Source organism: Habropoda laboriosa, unplaced genomic scaffold (genome assembly GCF_001263275.1).
Source record: "Habropoda laboriosa isolate 0110345459 unplaced genomic scaffold, ASM126327v1 scaffold90, whole genome shotgun sequence".
NCBI classification, from domain to species: domain Eukaryota; kingdom Metazoa; phylum Arthropoda; class Insecta; order Hymenoptera; family Apidae; genus Habropoda; species Habropoda laboriosa.
In genome coordinates this window covers 584510-602319 of record NW_017100218.1, presented here as the reverse complement: position 1 = coordinate 602319, position 17810 = coordinate 584510, and the positions used below count along the sequence as shown (strand labels likewise).

At 42.5% G+C, this 17810-nt stretch overlaps 2 protein-coding genes across 2 annotated transcripts in view; one reads left to right on the top strand and one right to left on the bottom strand.

The window, feature by feature from the left end:
- Positions 1–639: 639 nt before the first annotated feature.
- Positions 640–17810, bottom strand: part of LOC108570886 (proto-oncogene tyrosine-protein kinase ROS) — a 25020-nt gene continuing 7849 nt past the window's right edge. Inside the window, exons 3-21 of the mRNA XM_017932815.1 lie at positions 13352–13411; positions 13127–13217; positions 11480–11712; positions 10642–10881; positions 9534–9681; positions 8934–9430; positions 8280–8569; positions 7851–8207; positions 7473–7776; positions 7084–7407; positions 6407–7008; positions 5634–6275; positions 4003–5408; positions 3498–3920; positions 3147–3370; positions 2596–3066; positions 2151–2514; positions 1653–1706; positions 640–1520 (exon numbers count right to left, since the gene is read on the bottom strand). Coding sequence (XP_017788304.1) covers positions 640–1520; positions 1653–1706; positions 2151–2514; positions 2596–3066; positions 3147–3370; positions 3498–3920; positions 4003–5408; positions 5634–6275; positions 6407–7008; positions 7084–7407; positions 7473–7776; positions 7851–8207; positions 8280–8569; positions 8934–9430; positions 9534–9681; positions 10642–10881; positions 11480–11712; positions 13127–13217; positions 13352–13411 — 7611 coding nt within the window. The remainder of the gene's footprint in view (positions 1521–1652; positions 1707–2150; positions 2515–2595; positions 3067–3146; positions 3371–3497; positions 3921–4002; positions 5409–5633; positions 6276–6406; positions 7009–7083; positions 7408–7472; positions 7777–7850; positions 8208–8279; positions 8570–8933; positions 9431–9533; positions 9682–10641; positions 10882–11479; positions 11713–13126; positions 13218–13351; positions 13412–17810) is intronic.
- On the top strand, positions 11966–13009 carry LOC108570863 (cAMP-dependent protein kinase catalytic subunit-like). The gene has a single exon (XM_017932792.1). The coding sequence runs from the start codon at positions 11966–11968 to the stop codon at positions 13007–13009; it is 1044 nt and encodes a 347-aa protein (XP_017788281.1).

The following is a 17810-nucleotide window of genomic DNA, read 5'->3' as shown; positions in this document are numbered from 1 at the left end:
ATTACTAAAATATTTACAATCCTTTTCAAATTTTATTGCTCGTAAAATCTTAGTAATGAAATTTGAAAATGCACGTTTGAAAAAATTATCAGTCCATTCGTATTAAATTTAATTACCATCGAAACATTATCCTTAATTGTACTACTTTAGAAAGATCCACTAAATTTACACGTAAAACTTAACAAATCCTTAGCATAACATGAATATCAATTTCCTTACTATAACTATAAATTAGATGTGAAATTTGTACAATGATCGGTGAGAAATTAAATCGTACTCTCGTTTCATTAAATAAATACATTAGTTTGCAATAACAGGTGTAAAACTATCGCAGATTAATCACCGTATAATACTCTACATCTATTCTCGTTTCTTAAACGCTAAGCAACAAGTCTGATTATCGGCTAAAACTAATACGTTTATTGTTAAAAATCTTCTGCCACGATTCGCGTAGAATCAAAAATTTTCTGATATTCAAATTTATTATATGTACACACACAATAGTATGGCAGTTTTAAAGCTATGGAACTTCTTCACACGCGTTCTCAGTTTCGATATTGTAGTAGTTATCTTATAAAAAAAAAAAAAAAAAACACGACTTATCGTATGACTTAATCCGTTTCATCTTTAACAACAACTTCACGATCCGTTTACTCTTACAGCATCTGTATTGATGTTCGTATACGTAACGATATTGTTACTATCCTCGACAACCGGCGTTTGCCTCAGTAAGTTCAACAATGCACTGTTTATCACCAATGGAATATTAGCTTTACCGTTTTGTAAATTCGAGTGAGTCCTTTGAATTTTCGGCAACGTGTTCTTCGTTACGTTACCGTCGTTTAACGTCGAGTCACCTCCGATCACGCTGTTCTTCAACGGAAGAACGTTCTGCGAGCTAATTAACGACGAACTAGGTCGAGTTGGCGGAGCTAAGCTAATATTCGAGCTTAAAGAACTAGTACTTCTACCTTCTAAACTTATTTCCGAACCTCGTCGTTCTGTCGCGTTTCTTTTATTCTTCCTTTGATCAGTCAACGACGTGAACGAGTCTCTCTTTAAAATCGCTTTAATAGTGGGATTAGTTAGTTTCGAACTGTCTAAAGTGTTACATTTGTCAGTCATGCTTGTGATCGATGCCCTCTTACGTTCCGGTAAATTCAAACTGGATATCGACGATCTTTTATCACACTTTTTCTCCGATTGTTCCTTCGTATCGCCCGGATTGTCCTTCTGCTCTTGCAACGTGCTCTCAGGATGCAAGTTATCCCTCTTCGCGTCTGAATTCGTACCGACTTTGTTCGTATTGGCTAAATTCTGATCGGAGATATGAATTGACCGAGGCACTTCGTATCCGTTCGTTGAATTCTCCCTCGGTATAATGTCCTCGTTATCTGCTAATAATTCTAGATACTTGGGTACTTCGCCCGATTGTAACGTAAGGGTCGCATTATGGGAATTCTGAAGGAACGGTTGCATATCACGGCTGCCTTCTGAGCTGCTCGATTTCCATGAATTCCCTGGGAAGATCAACCGATTGCATTATGCCTGATCTGACATTAATTATTCCATTACGAGATGGAGCGAGAAAGAAGAGAAACATCGATAGAGAAAGCAGCGTACGTAGATGATGATTTACAAAGAGAACCTACCTGAATTGTTATGATTTTGATTCTCGTCAGCAAAGTAAGCCATGTTAGACACGCCTGCAAGCATGAGCCATGCAATGATAAATATGTATTCGAGCAAATTTGTTAAAATTTATATATAATGGAACAACTTTATGAAATGTGTGATGCGTCACGTTCAATTCAAATTGCTTATTATCGGACTAATCTGTTGATCATGTTCGAGACAAACATGCTCGTTCTTACGACGTGTGAGGAATTTAATCGAATTTCAAGTACAGATATTCATGATCATGAGAATTCTATTAGATGATAAAGCAGCTATTAGCTCACAGATTTAGAGATTCGACATCGTCGGGAGAGACTATGAAAATCTTACAAGCCAAGATGTGTGTTGCTTAATTGACGATTAATTTGATACGTTTAAAGAAGAAAAAATAAAAACAAAGAAACATGTAGATTCGTGTTTCATGCCAAAGGTGTTCACGTTAAGGGAAAGTTTCAGGTGTGATCCAAACTTACCCCTTCTAGCTAAGTAATGACCAGCGTGAACTGGACTTAACGGAGCATCCTCTATAGTACTTCGAAGACTAACTATATGTTCAAGACAGGCTTTAAAGCTTGGCCTGGCATCAGCTGCACTCCAACAACGCAACATCAGCTGATGTAAACCAGGTGGACAATTCATTGGTTTGGGCAACCTTCCACCTGCTCGCACGTGGTGTAATACCTCGAGATTAGTTCTGGCAGGATACGGTTGCTGTCCCAACGACGTAATTTCCCACATTAATACACCGAACGCCCAAACATCGCTCTGCGAGGTGAACACGCCATCCACTAAGGATTCAGGCGCCATCCATCGAACGGGAAGTAATCCTTCTCCCTCCTGTAAGAAAGAAAATAAATTGACAATTTTTTGGAACTTCGTAAGAAGGATGGAAATTACAGAAGTGCGAAGAATAGTTACTTTTCGGTAGTAATCATTCTTGTATATATCTCTGGCGAGTCCAAAATCACCAATCTTAACAACACGATTCTCTCGATCTCTGGCAGATACCAAACAATTTCTGCACGCGAGATCTCTATGTACAAAATGAAGCTCCTCCAAGTAACGACACCCTCTTGCTACGTCTTCGCACATAGCCAATAAATCTTGGAGACGCAGAGCATGTAAATCGGACGTCTGCAACGATCGACTTGCCCTTAAATAACTTAATAAATCACCAGCTTCCATCAATTCCAACACTAACAACGGCGGATCGGTGTCTAAGCAAACACCTAGAAGTCTGAGCACATGCTTGTGTCGAAAATGACTCATGAGCCTAGCTTCCTGAAGGAACTCTGTCTTCTCCTGAGCCGAGGCTCCTTTTCGAAGCGTTTTAATCGCGACTGGCGTGACTCCTGGTCTCTCCAAGTCTTTCGCGTTCCCTTGGAATACCTGAAGAATTGTCGAATATAAAAAGAAACTTAATATATAGTCTCATAATTTTGTAGATTATTTTTATTCGTATTATTCACCTCTCCAAAGGCTCCACTACCCAAAAACTTCGCTAACGTGATCTGTTCCCTTCTGATTTTAGGAAGCGTAGAATCGTCTGGATCGTTTTGCAAAGTAGACGCGTATAACGCGTTGGACTGAACGAAATTCCCGCGTGGTATCTCCCGAAGGGTCGCCAATTCAACGTCGCTCACTAACGGAGGTAAAACCGCCTTCTTGTCTTCCTTGCGTTGCCGGTACACTGCTGAATTACAAAAGCTTATCTTTTATATGCTTATTAATTTACGCATTTTAAGAGTAGATTTATTCAAGTAAACGTTACTTTGAACATCAAATAACATATATTTTATTCGTAATTACGTTACACTTACGGCAAAGAAAATAACAGAAACAAATTAGCATGATGGTGATAACAGGGACGCTAAGTCCCAACACCAAACCAAGATGCTGTTGCGCTGCTAATATCCCTCCGGTAGTTTCCGTCAGATCGATGATCGGGCTGGATCTGCTCCAGCCACCAAATCCGTACGCGTTTCTAGCTTTAACTCGAAACCGATACTTGTCGTCCATGTCCCCCGTGATTATCCAATAGTTGTCTGTCCCGTTGTAGAACAGCTTCCAACTTGCGTTCTCGCTAGAGTCTATTTGCTCGTTAATTTCGTTGATCTTCATCCCCTCAACTCGATACAGCGTAATTTGCGAACCGTGAGCTTGCGCTGGTTCCCAGTTTAATTGGTACACGGAATTACGGAGCTTGGTTACCGTAGGCATCCCTGGAGCACTTGGTACATCACCTATTTTACGAATAAATTAGAAGAACAAATTTTCATGACTTGGAGAAAAAGAAATTAAAAATATCATTAACGATCAATTTACCCAGCGTTTGAAACGTGAATCTCCCATCCGTAGGCCACACAAAGTCTAGTTTGTAATTAGGATACCTCAGAATCAGACGGAATTTATACAAAGTACGTGGTTGCAATTTTTTTATAAAATACGTCAATTTTTCATTGACCATCTTAGAATCGTTCGCCACTTGCCAGTTCTCCACAGCGACGTCTTTGTACTCTAAAGTGTATCTAATGGTTAAATTGATCGTCGGTACCCAGGTGACGTTCAAACCGTTCACACTGACTCCAGTTAACGTTAGATTATTCGGTTCTGGGTACATCTTGACCACTTGACCAGGACTCTCGCTGTAGACGTCGTTAACGTGAGCAGGATAGGCTCTGACGAACACCAAATACTCTTGGTCAGGTAGCCATGGCTCCAACATGGTGAAGAATCTTCCATCCGTGGTGCGTTCGGTGCCTTTTATAAATTGTTCTCCCTTCTGTCGTGCTCCGTTTATCAATCGAACCAGTCTCCAGTGCACCTCGTATCGTACCGCAGCAGCGTTCAATATTTTCGGTGGCATCCAATAGACGACAGCCAGAGTTGGCGTCAGAGCTTCAACAGTGACGTTCTCTGGAGCTGTCGGAGCACCTGCTTCGGTCCTCAGTACAACGCCAGATCCGAACTCTAAACTCATCGACTCCAAGTCGGCGTAATAATTACTCAAAGCTAATTTTAATCTGTACTTCGTGAAAGGTTTCAGATCCTTTATCTCGTATTCCTCTTCGTACGTCTGGAACTTCGTTCTGTCGCTGTCTTCGCACATGTTAGGATCGTTCTCCAGACATTGAGACACGTAGATCGTGTAGAGTGTCGTAGGTAGGCTGTACGTTTCGCAACCAAATTGAGGAACAGGCTGAGGAAGTCTCACAGTAATACTGTTCGCTGTTTTCTTCACTTCCTCCACGTTGTAGGACACTTGATGAGGAATCAGGCAGTTAGTGATGGGATAGGTTTGCAGCGATTTTCCAAGGGCTTTGATACTTCGTACAGACGGCAGATAGAAGTGTTTAATTTCACCATCGTCCGGGTATTTTTTATTTACGAAATAAATCTGATCTTCGGCTATATTCGACCAGTAAATGTTCATCTTGTCGACTGTCAACGACGTCGGTGGCAGTCCTTTATTGAAACCCGCGCTTACTATTAAACTGCACGCACAGCCATCGATATCGGCGATGTTCAAATGGCCTTCCATAGAGATCCAATACATGACTGGTTTTTGGTAATTGGTACTGTCGATCGTCATCACCGGAATCACGGATGGTCTGTATGGACAGGAACAGTCGTCTATATGGTTAAAAAATGGTTGAATGGCTCTTCCGTTTAAATCTGACTGCATTATTATTCCGCCGTCCTTTTTCGTCAATTCTATCCAATACAATGACCTGAAAAATAATAAAATCATATTAATGGACAAATTTGAAAAAAAAACCTTAAAAAGTCTATCGAAAATTTATGAATATTGTTCATATTATCATAATAGGTTTGTGCAATTTTTCTTAAATAATATTTTTCTTTGTCAACGATCCTTGGAAAAATCAGGACCTTTTTCCTGCGAATTCTCTCAACATTTTCTAATGCAAGGTATCTCGAGAAAAATGAATAATTACCCTGTAGACGGTAGTATATCCAGATTCACGATACGTCTGCTACTCGCAATGATATTTTCGTACTTAAGAATTCCATCATGCCACATGGTCAAGTCCAATTTCATCACACGGCCACCATTTTCACGGTAGCTGGACTCAGACCAGTAAAGGTGTCTCGCCACCCAATCGATAGTGATACTAAGCGCACTATTATTCAAAGTCAACATTTTCGTAGCGTTCGCTCCGTTTAAATCCGACGTTACCAATTCCTGCATCTCGTTGATCCAATAAATTTTGTTCTCCGCGGCCATGTACGTCACTTCGACCGCTATGTGCCGGGTGATCGTGTAATTCACCTCCTGATCCAAATCGGATATCCTAACCGCATCCATTGTGGCGACCAGTAATTGCGGCACTGGATTTTCGTATATCGTCGAAACGTTGATGAGATCTGTGTACGGTCCTGCGCCAATTTCCGTGTGAGCGCTAACTTGAAAGTAGTACGTTGTGTTTGGTAGGAGATCCTGAACAGTGTGCTCTAGTAACGTCGACGGGATGAGAGATTTATGATCGCAGAATTGAATCGGCACGTGGTCCTCTTTAAACCAACACATCACCGTGTATCCTGTGATCAGACCGTTGGTGAACTCTGGTTGATCCCATCTGTAACCAAACCATAATCGATTGTTCATGAATTAAACAAATTTTAGGATCGAAAGATTTACAGAATTTTTTCACATGTTTTTTATGTACATTCTGTGACTCTTGTTTAATTTTTATCGTGTAATATTCACCTAAATATTGCGAATATGTCGACGTTCTCGCTTAGAGGTTCTTTATGGAACTCTATAAAAGCCCTGGAATTCGTTGGTTGACTCGGAATACTTTGTGGAGACCTGAGAATCTTTCTAGTATGATGCGCCGTTTCCCAATAGGTAAACGCTTTTACAGTTACCTCCAAAACCGAATAGGGTAAAATTTGTTCGGAATTATTGTAGGGCATCGAGGTTTCCGTAGTGATTTCTGGGTTCGAATTAGTGTTAATATAATCGGCGAATTTCACTTCGTAAAATACGGTCCCGTAGTTGATATTCTCTACTGGGTCCCAGGATATGTTGAAGTTCCTCCAAGTCCCTTCGACTCTAATACTGCTATAGTTAACCGCGTTTGGCAATACCACCACGGTCTCCGATGATAAATTTTTTGGATACTGGTGAAGAGCTGGATCCATTATTGCCACCATGTGAAGGCCCGATAGAGTGATACCATTTATTATAGCCGTGTTTTGCCCGGATAGATCGCCTATCACTGCGTTTCTGTCGTCTTGAAGCCACAGAAGGTGCTCTGAAAAATAGCACAAAGGACCTTGCATGTTTGGGTGTTGAAGAGCTGAGACCTGGAACAGAAATTTAAAAAAAAACCATAAAAATTAACAAAAGAAATGAAGAAAAAATTAGAAGATGACAATGACCTTCTCAGGCATGATTTTATGAGTCATCGGGATCTTTTCAGACGTTGGCGCCCGATAGACGATGGATCCACTCTCGTAACTTCGAACGATCCAGTAAACGTATCTGTTCTCCGTGTCCAATGTTAACCCCATCACTTGTTTCCCATTGAATATCTCATCCGAATGGTAATATCTTCTATCTTGTCCGTTTAAACGAGCTACTTCGACAGCGTGGCCTGTGGACCAATACAGGTACGCCTCCAAAGAGTCGATCATTAGTTCCTTAACGATGGCCAGAATCGACATTGGTTCTTGTTGAGATCCGTTTAAATTCGCTCTCGTAATCTAAAGAAAATATATCCACGTAGATCGAGATACTTGAGCCAACAATTAGACCAATTGTCACTTACAATTTGCTGCTTAGGATTAGCCCAGTACAGTTTCTTCGATATCCAATCAACAGCGACGCTCCCGACAGAATGAATGTTCATCTTCATCTTCTGATGATTCGTGATATTGTATCGATATAACGCAGAATTATTCCCCACGATATACAGGATATCCTTGTACCAACTAACGTCGACGATATGGTAATCGGTCTCCGGTTCCTTCAAACTCGCTTTGTATATCAAAGTGTCGATATTCTCTCCCGTCACGTCGCTCCTTAGCAGACCTTCGTTCGCGGACCACAGAATAGACGCGTGTGATCCGTCCCTAAAAAATGAACAGCCCAAGATACAAATAATTCTTCTTTTTTAAAAGAAAGTCACAATTTAACGATGAATTACCTCAAAGTTCGACCTCTGAACTCCGTGGACCAAGGTCCTCTGCCAGCGCTGGTGTAAGCAGCCGCTTTGATCGAGTACTCCGATTTCTCCCTTAGATTGTGCACAGTGTGAGACGAGCCAGCGATATCTTTCTGATGAATCGTCTCCCCTGTAGACTCGTCTTTAATCTCCAACTCGTAGGACCAATTCTGCCAGGCGCCTTTTCCTTGACCGCCCAACAGATGAGGCGCCTGCCAGGAGACTTTGGCCCTCTCCACACCTAGAACCGCTTGTACACCCGTAGGAGGATTCACCGGGACAGGAACAGGCTGGCTAGCGTCCATAAGTACATTGACACTGACAAATGAACCGTTCGATCTGAAAGAAACGCTTCTATTCAAGCATCTGTATCGACGTCCACGTTCCACGAATAAGAATGAACACTCTCACCTATCGGGATAAGCATTGTGGAAATATCTGTTCTGTCCTGAATGATATCCTTCGATCAATACCTCCTCTCCGTTCGTCCAATAAAACAAACCGTTCGCCATAGCCAGGGAAACGACGTTTTTGAATTTCGGTTGCTGCGTGTTCGAACGGAGATCCAAGACCTCGCGACCGTCCAGAGAAACCGATATCACGGTGTTCTGAATGTGGTGAGGTACCAAGAGACGGAAGTTCGTGTGGTCCACGGTGAACGCTCCTAAGTGAGCATCTTCCAGGATTAAATATGGCTGAACCTGTGATGGAATAGGAATGTTAAGTGGATAGGACAGAGTTTTTTTAATTAAAGTACTGAATGATTTTCTCTTCAAAATTCTCTCTCTGATGCACTCTGTAAGAGTTTCTTAAATATTCCTCACATACACTCTCTACATCATGAATATTGGTAAAATACACCTAATCAAATATTCACGTTTCTACTTTACGATGAAAGGACATAAAAGTCACTCTTGTGCATACCGACACTTTCTCCAGTAAGAGAAATCATGTACATAATTAACTGAGTGTGTTTTACCTATTCTCATTCAACATATTCCACTGTGAACTTTCTTCGAAGCACAAAGCAACACCGTAACTAGCTGTGCATTATTCGACACGTACCTCGTGTTTTACTCCGTTACTTATGTCAGCCAGATCCAATCGGTACAAACCGCCCCTGGTGACCCAGAACAAGTATCCATTGTATGGATCCACCTCGATATGAGTGGGTCGCGTTAAGAAACCAGCCACCGCCACCGTCAGTCCCCTTCCGTCTAGATTACATCTAGCTATCTGCCAAACCGTCGTCGCATGCTTCACCTCGCCGAGAATGTACAGATGAAGATTCAGCCAATCGACCGACAAGCTCAACGGTTTGAAGTTCGCTTGGCTAGGGCTCAGGATCACCATAGGTTTCGTGCGTTTCGTGATCGACGTTCTGTACACGTATCCCAGGGAATCGGAAATGAAGAGCTGAGCGGAAGCGACGTGAATCGCGACACCTTTGATTATGCTCGTGTTCTCGTAAACCACGCTAGGATCGTCCAACATGTCCGCGTCCTGCTTCATAACAACGTGCTGCCCACCGAGAATTAAAATTGGTTGTTGCGTGTCTTTCACTGGAATTTCACGAATCTCGTTAAATCACTCTTTCTCTCTCTGTTTGGCAAAAAAGAAAAAGTTCTCGGTATGTTAATTGATTTTTTTAATAGTGAATCGTACCAGCCGGTTCTGGAGTAGTCACGACATGAGTTACAGCAGGAGGACCCTCGCCAACTCCGTTCCTCATGGTCACGCTAATGGAGTAATTTTTATTCGGCTCGAGATTTTGAAACATGTAGTGATCCGTGTTCTCCGAGGCTGCTATATCCTGTGTGATCGATTGTAAAGCGTGTTAAACGGGCTACAGAGGTGCCTGTCCCTTTCGATCCCTCGCTAGTTAATCGGTAAGCGAATAGGATAAGAAACGCCATGCCAGAAACGTGTTTCGTGAGAGATCTGGTTCTTACAAGTTAACAAGCTTGTGTTAAGGGGATCAAAAGCGAAACGATTAATAGAGACTTGCGATTGTATAGTGTAAATTAATGTAAACCAATAAGCGTTATTTTTTTAAAGCATCTTATTCGATAGAAATCAAGAGTGCTGTTATGATCAATATCAGCAAGCAGAATCACTGTTTAACCCTTTTAATCCCACGGGTCGATTTGGGCCAATGCATCGATATAGCTTCTTAGCTACAAAAGATTTTTGGTCGCTGCGAAAGTATCGTTGAAATATCTCGAAAAATGTGGCGAATTGAAATTTTTTACATTCTTCTATTTCTTCTGTGGTATTTTTGTGGTACGTGTCTATTTGAAAGTAAAACTATCGCGAGTCAAATTTGAGAGTAAAAGGGTTAACATCGACTAAACAAACATCGTGCAATTGCCCCAGAACAACATGCTCGTGTCTCTACCATTTTTACCTAGCAATAAACATTCTCTCTGAGGGAGGGTAGGCAATCTTGTAGAACCAGTTGCTACTTTTCATACACAGAGTGTTGTCTGCTACAACAGTAAGAAAGAACATGAAAGCGCGATCGGCTTTACGTCGACGAACAGATCGACGAATGCTGCTAAACAATGACTATTATAGCTTGCGTAGAACAGCTGAGACATCTGTTTGCTTAGAACGATGCGTCTCGAAGATGTGGAGAGGGAAAATTGAAAAAGAAAAAAACAACAGAACTATCGCGCTAAAGTGAGAGAAAGAGAGAGAGAGAGAGAGGAGCAAATGGATGAAAACGTCGAGAGTATCGTTCGTATTATTGAAGTTCTGGCGTGGCGTATACCTTAAGCTGGGAGTGGTCAGCCCCTTGCAGACGCAGGACATAAGACAAAAGTGGCCCATTCGGAAAAGGACCCGGTTCCCAAGACACAGAGGCGCGGCAGCTGTCTACCGCCACCGCTCTTACAATTACCGGTGCTGAGGTTGGTAAACCGGCCGCCAGCGTTCTTATCACCACGCTCGGAGCGGAGACGATAGGCTCGGGATTGTGTTGCGACGATTTCAGAAGCAACGCTACGCGAAACTGTAATTAAACAACGGAAACGTGGAGTGCGTGTCGAAGATATTGCAACAATTTCTATGGTACACTCCGGTTCACAAGTATTAGGACAATTGCTGAACGTGAAGCAATGTTATTTAACTTGGAATCTCGTCGTATAACGAGTACACACGTTTCTTCTGATATATGGTACAAAATCTGGCGAAGAAATGTAATTTAACCCTTTAACTGGAAATCACTCGTCTCAGAGACGAGTTCGAATTTTTATTTCACGAATGTGGAGAATTTAGCGTTTGAGTAGCTAAAGAAATCCTAGTTTTTTATTTAACAGAGATTTAATAAATTAAATTACTAAGGTAGTCTGAGGGACTAAACGGATATATGTAGTTAAGGGTTAAATCATGTAACAGTTTCTGTACGAACATAACGAGTGTCCTAATACTTATGAATGGCAGTGTGTATTGAGAAATATTACCACCTTGAATGAGAAAAAAAAAATTTCTTTTATAAAAAGTTACTTGGCGTAAAGAGAATTGTATGGTTAACTTTTAGTTTAAAAAATTTGCATCTTACTTCAAGGGGATAATTTTTATTAGGCTTCACGGTATAACAGGAAACTTACCCTGTATTTCGTGTAAGGCTGCAGATTTTCGACCAGAATCTGATCGTCTTCCCCCCACGATTGATTTCTACAATATTGCCAAGTTTCAGCCAGCTCCTCGTACCTCCATTGCACTAAGTACGATATGCCTCCGCCTCGTCTTTCGATGTCTATTCCCTTCCATTCGAGCCGCAGAGAAGTTGCGGTCAAAGAGTCCGCTACCAGCGCCGGTGCCGGAGGAATACCTATTTCCGCTGGAATAATCGATACAAAAATTACATCCATGTACAATCACACGAAGTTACGAAAGTATCAATCGGTCATGTTCGTCACGTGTGAAATCGACGACAAAAGTCGATCGCGTTAATCGGGTTGCGAGTGCGATGTTCCCTCCATCGCCATAACCGCGCTGTTTATCGCGCAAACTGTCCATCAAGACTCTTCTGTACATAATAAGTCAAATGACGAATTATTTCTAACTCCGTGATCTCATGTAACAACAACGAAATGAGTATAGAACGACAACGAGCCTTCATGGAGTACGAGAAACTGTTAGACGATCTAAGGTTGGCGTTTTTCGAAAGGTGGAAGATCAACAGAACAAACAGCGTCAGTGAGAGCGACTTCGAACGATTCAGAACGATCGGAACCGGTGCGTTCGGTCGTGTTATACTCGTGAAATACAAACCGACCGCCACGTACTACGCGATGAAGATCTTGGAGAAAGCGAAAATCGTGAAGATGAAGCAGATCGATCACACGTACAACGAGAAGAAGATACTACAGTGCGTGAGGTTTCCATTCGTCGTCTACATGGAGTTCTGTTTCAAAGATAACTCGTACGTTTACATGGTGCTACCTTATATCAACGGCGGCGAGATGTTCACTCATCTGAGACGAATGGGGAAATTCGACGAGTCTCTGGCAAGATTCTACGCTGCTCAGGTGGTTCTAGCCTTAGAGTACCTCCACCATTGCAGCCTGGTGTACAGAGACTTGAAGCCGGAGAATATTTTAATTCAAAACACCGGCTACATCCGTATGACGGACTTCGGATTCTGCAAAATGATCGACGGAAGAACGTGGACACTGTGCGGCACACCTGAGTACATCGCGCCGGAGGTGATTTTGTCTAAAGGCTACGGTAAATCCGTGGACTGGTGGAGTTTCGGTGTTTTGATTTACGAGATGAACGCCGGTTATCCGCCGTTTTATTCGCGGGACCCGATGAAGATATACGAGAAGATCGTCTCGGGAAGATATAAATTCGCTCATCATTTCGGCGAAGAATTGAGAGATATTCTGAGGAACATATTGCAAGTGGATCTAACTAGGCGATACGGGAATCTGAAGGGTGGTACGATGGACATCAAAGGACACAGGTGGTTCCAGTCGACCGATTGGAATCAGATTTATCATCAGAAGATACAGCCAAGCTTCATACCGAAATGCTCGTCGCCGGATGACACCAGTAATTTCGACGTGTACGAGGAGGAGTCGCGGAAAATAGACGCGACTGATCGTTACGCGAAGGAATTTGCGAACTTCTAAGGAGAACCGAGAGTCGAATTTGAGGATACCAAGTGACACACGCTGTTAGAGAAGCATATCACGCAAGAGAAAAATAGAAAAGAGAAGCGTTCGATAGTGTACAAGTGCACCATTTACCTTTCAGCTGCTGAAAGTAACGATTCAAAGCGTCGTGACAGCCCAGAACACAGTACAGTTCTTTGGGCGGCAGCAACTCTTGCGTTCCATTCTACAAAACAATAAAACCGACGTTAAATTCGATGAAAAAAAAAGAAAGAAGGAAAGAAAATGGTCACTCTCAGTAGAATGAATAATAACGTTTAACATTAGGATAAGTAAATAATACTGTTTTAATGTACTAACGCAGACAGCTTGACAGCTCGTGTCGAGTGCTCGTTGCCACGCTCCACAGCCTTTTGTGCACTGAAACAGACGCAAAACGCGCGTATCAGAACTGCGTTACACAATGTTTGTTACGTGCTGGATAGTTTCGGGTTGTATAAAATGTATTACAGTTGGACAAGTTTGTAAACTTACGATTTAGCAATTTGTAGAATGTTCGTCATTACAAATAGCTCTGACAAACAAACATCGACTATGTTTCATTTTAATTCGCTCCTGGGTTTCTACCTACACTAACGCTCGCAAGTATCTGCATATTCGTTTATGTACAGCTGATGGAAGCGATATAGCGAGGTCGTGAATTAAAGCATTAAGCGGTGACACCGATTGATAGCCGCGCCCAGGGTCGTCTGTCATCTCTGAATTGATATTTAAAATTTCTCCTTGCAATCATTCGTTTAAACCAAAATTATTTCAAAATTAAGTCGAAATGAACCTACAACTGTCGGATAAATTTTTTAAATAGGCCGTAATGGAAGAAGCAGTTCTAAATTCACTTGGAACGACCCTGAGCGAGTGTTGAGCTCTTTATCTCCCTCGAATTGCTGTTTTGGCGCTCGAATAACGCGCACTTTGACGCCTGACGGATTTTACGACCTAACTCTATCGCTTCCGCCGGCTGTACTATCCTATTTCCTCCGTTCCAAGTGCATACTCGTTAGCGTGAAAATTAAAAAAAAAAAATTAGTCGTTCGTTTACAAAGAAGCGTACTTTCAGATGTTTCTCGTATCTCTGCCGCAAGTCTTTATCAGTGGTATAGCGTATCTGAACGAATTTAAGCGAATAATAGCCCCCGGTTCTCGCTTAATCGACTTCTCGATTCGGTTCATGAATGGCGCACGATCGAATCGAGACGATGAAACATGATGAGAAACGAGGCATGCTGCATCATTTTGGCATTGAAGTAACTGGAACGTCTACGAGGCGAAACTGTCTTCGAAAGATGGACGAGAACGTACGAGGCACGTGCCTCAAGTAACGCCCACGTTCATAATACGGCCGGTCGGTTCGTGCCGAGCATGGATTTGCGAACCGAAGTTTAACGCATTAACTTTCTGCACGAGAGGATGTGGGCATTTGTCGGCGACAACAAGCCAGTCGAAGAAGAAGAAGAAGAAGACGACGGAAGAATGAAGGAAGAAAACGAGCAAATGACATTGGCGTGTTTGTTTTCGATGGAAATCGCGATCGTTCGCAGTTATACGGAACTTTTTTTCACTCCAACTCGCTGATACGTTCCACAGCTCTAGCCTTTTTTCACTGACCGATAAAGCTGCCGTAAGATCAGCAATGTTATCTTCTCAGAAAATTGCGTTACTGCTTCGACTTGGTTATTAACCCGTTCTCTGGTGATCTTACTTAATAATAAATCACGTTTCGACTGTTTCATTGTTGCACTTGGACAAAGAAGATTTATTGAAAAAAATAAAAAATACCGGAGATAAACAGAAAAATTAAGTAGTTAAATGAACAGTTAACGGAAGATCCCTCGTGGGGAGGATCTTTTCTTGGAGAACATCTTGAAAGAAAGTCTGCTCGGCGAGAAACGTAAATACACAAAAGTGATTTGGCGTGTTTTAAAGAGCTCAAGGACTTCGGGAAGAGTTTGTTACTATAATACAGAGTTCTGTCTGGAAGCTTCCATTCCAGTCATCTGTAACTCGTTCCTACATTTCAAGTATCGTCCTCCGGTGTTCCAGATGAATCTGTGTTTTTCCAACCGCGTTTCCTGTTCCAATTTCCAATTTCACCCGGTGATACGTGTAATTAAGGTTTAATCTGATTCTCGGCCAGGATCGACAGCCTCGTTAGGAATGTTCGCGTAACTGCATAGTAAAATCGCTATTTCAACGTCGTATCCCGAGACACAAGAGAGCCATTTACCAATTGTCAGGCTGATCGACACTCTGCCGCGTTCGAGAGGCGCCGCACATGAATGATACTCCTCTCGACGTTTTAGAATAATAAGCTCACTATGGAATGCTTAATTCGACAAGATTACCAGTGCACCTGCATCAACTATGCAACTCTAAGCTTTAGAATAAACGTCTCTCTTACGACGATGCGTAATTTCTTTCTCACTTGAGAACACGTGAAAGTGTTCGCTAACCAGCGAATGGTTCTATTTCGTTAATTTTCCATTGATACGTCTAGAGTGAAATTATAACTATATAGAATAACGTTGAACGCGATACGTGGTTGTTTGGTAAATAATTTGATAATAATACACTGTTTTGATGCATCTCAACTGGAAGATCTACAAAAGAAAAAAGGGAGACAGCAGTTTAGATCTTGTCTCAGCTGAATAATTATTGTATACGTATAGGCGCATTTACGGTGGTATTCGGAGGGTATCAGATAGGTCAGCTGGTGTGAAAAGTGTAGAAGGAAAGGGACCTCCGTCGCTAGATAAATACGTTATTAATAAACATTTGATGGCGGTTCGATTTCACGACTTTGAAACGATTCGGAATACGCGCGACATCGATACGACACGAGTGGGACGCGATTATTACAACGGATTAACCTATCGAACGCGGAACTTTTCTCAGCTTTTAAAAATACCACGCGTTCCCTTATCGTTCGAGAGAAAGAAAGTAAACATGTAAAAATAAAGATACGGAAGGAGAGAAAATTCGTGGCTCGCGTAAGAAGAGACATTCGAGAGCGAGAGCATTTATCGTGACAATACGCGATAGTTTAAAGCAGACACCATAACGACCCCATAGAGACGACGAGAAATTTTCAACGTCTTAATTAATCATTTTCCTCGTGACATGTCATTGCTTCGTGCCCATATCAAACACGATCTCCCCTGTTTTTCAATTATAGCAGTTCGCACGAAACGCAGCGTTTACTTCGGTGGCTCGTCTCTCCCTTCTGTTGACGCCACGTTTCAAATCCACGGCACTCGAATTCGACTCGGTATCTTTTAAACGATCGTAACTTTCTCGATTTCGTGTAATAGGGGTTGACAAAACTATCAGACGGTGGAAAACAGCTGAAGCACAGCGGCTCGACGCTGCGCCCGCTAATTTCTCACTTCCTCATTAAAACCTCAACACACATTACGCCCCAGTCTGGCCCTCGCTCTACTCCGGCCTCCCCGTAGATCGTAGATCTTCATCCTACCACGGATCTATCCTCCTCGTTTCGCTCGAACCCCGTCCACTGATTGTGCTTCAACGACAGAAGACGTGAACGATGAGATGTCTCGAAGGGGCAACGTGTCTTCCATCGTTAATTTTCTGATTTAGAAAGATCGAGAGAGAGAGAGAGAGAGGAAAGGTAGCTTTGGTATTCAGACGGTCCGAGGACCGTCAAGTTTGCCTGTTTATTTAATAAACATGCTTACGGAGAGGACGATGTTAAAAGTTTACAGAAACCACGGAAGAGAGAGAGAGTAGCTTCTGGTAGCCAAAGTCAAGTAGCTGCATTTGTCACGCAGATCCTCGGTGCTGGTGGTCCGCCACTTCACAAACACACTGGAACCAGTGTAAGTTAGGCTGTTAGATTTGCTTTCGTCAGAGAAGCTTAACATACTTTTCCCTTGCTCGTGTATACACTTGAGTCTATTGAAGTGTACTGTTGCCTCGGAGATAGAATATCTTGTATTTTGTACGTCGTATCTTTGAAAATCCTGTATATACACGATGTACGAAATACAAAGGAATTTCACGGGTATCGATTCATCGCTATCGAGCCGTGAAATTACCGGAAGGAGCATCAAAGCCGAGCCAGACACGTGTATACGTAGCCGCACGATGAAAATCACACGACAAAAATTCATATAATGCTTATGTACACATCGCGGATTCGTCGTTTCCTTTTTTCAAAATTGCTCAAGCTGAGCACCGAGTAACGCTCGCGACAGTTTAGCGACCTAACATGTACAACTAGTAAAACCATCGTATTAACGGAGGAAGGCAATTAGGGTTGCGTTTAGCAAAAAGTAGAGCATCTTCCTTTTGAATCGTGTCGAGCCGCGAGCCTAACCGTTACTCGTGCGCGTTACTGGAACGTACGAACCGTGAAACGAGGCGAGGGAGGAAATGATTTCGAGCGCGATTCACGTTATAACGACTCGTGTGTGTGGTATTCGAGGCTTTTCAACCGGCACGCAACCTCGTGCCGTCGAGTTATTTTGTAAAAGTGCACGCGATCGGCCACGTGAATGCGACATCCTCGCGATGGCCGCGCATAGGAAGAAGGGACCGTGGACTTAACGACCGAGCTCCTCCTTTTTTTTCGGAGGCACGCGATAATTAAGTGTGTCGCAGCTCCTTTTGTCCTTTTCGTCGCATTAATTGCGGTTCTCGTTTCCTACCCTGGAGACACGCGTTGCTGGATATCCTTCCGGCCACGACGGGGGTCCTTTCTCGGTCTCTTCCTCCATCCCCCTCCACACTTGATCGTTTT

Excerpts from the sequence above, each read along its gene's own strand:
- LOC108570863 (XM_017932792.1), top strand. The coding sequence starts at position 11,966 with ATGAGTATAGAACGACAACGAGCCTTCATGGAGTACGAGAAACTGTTA.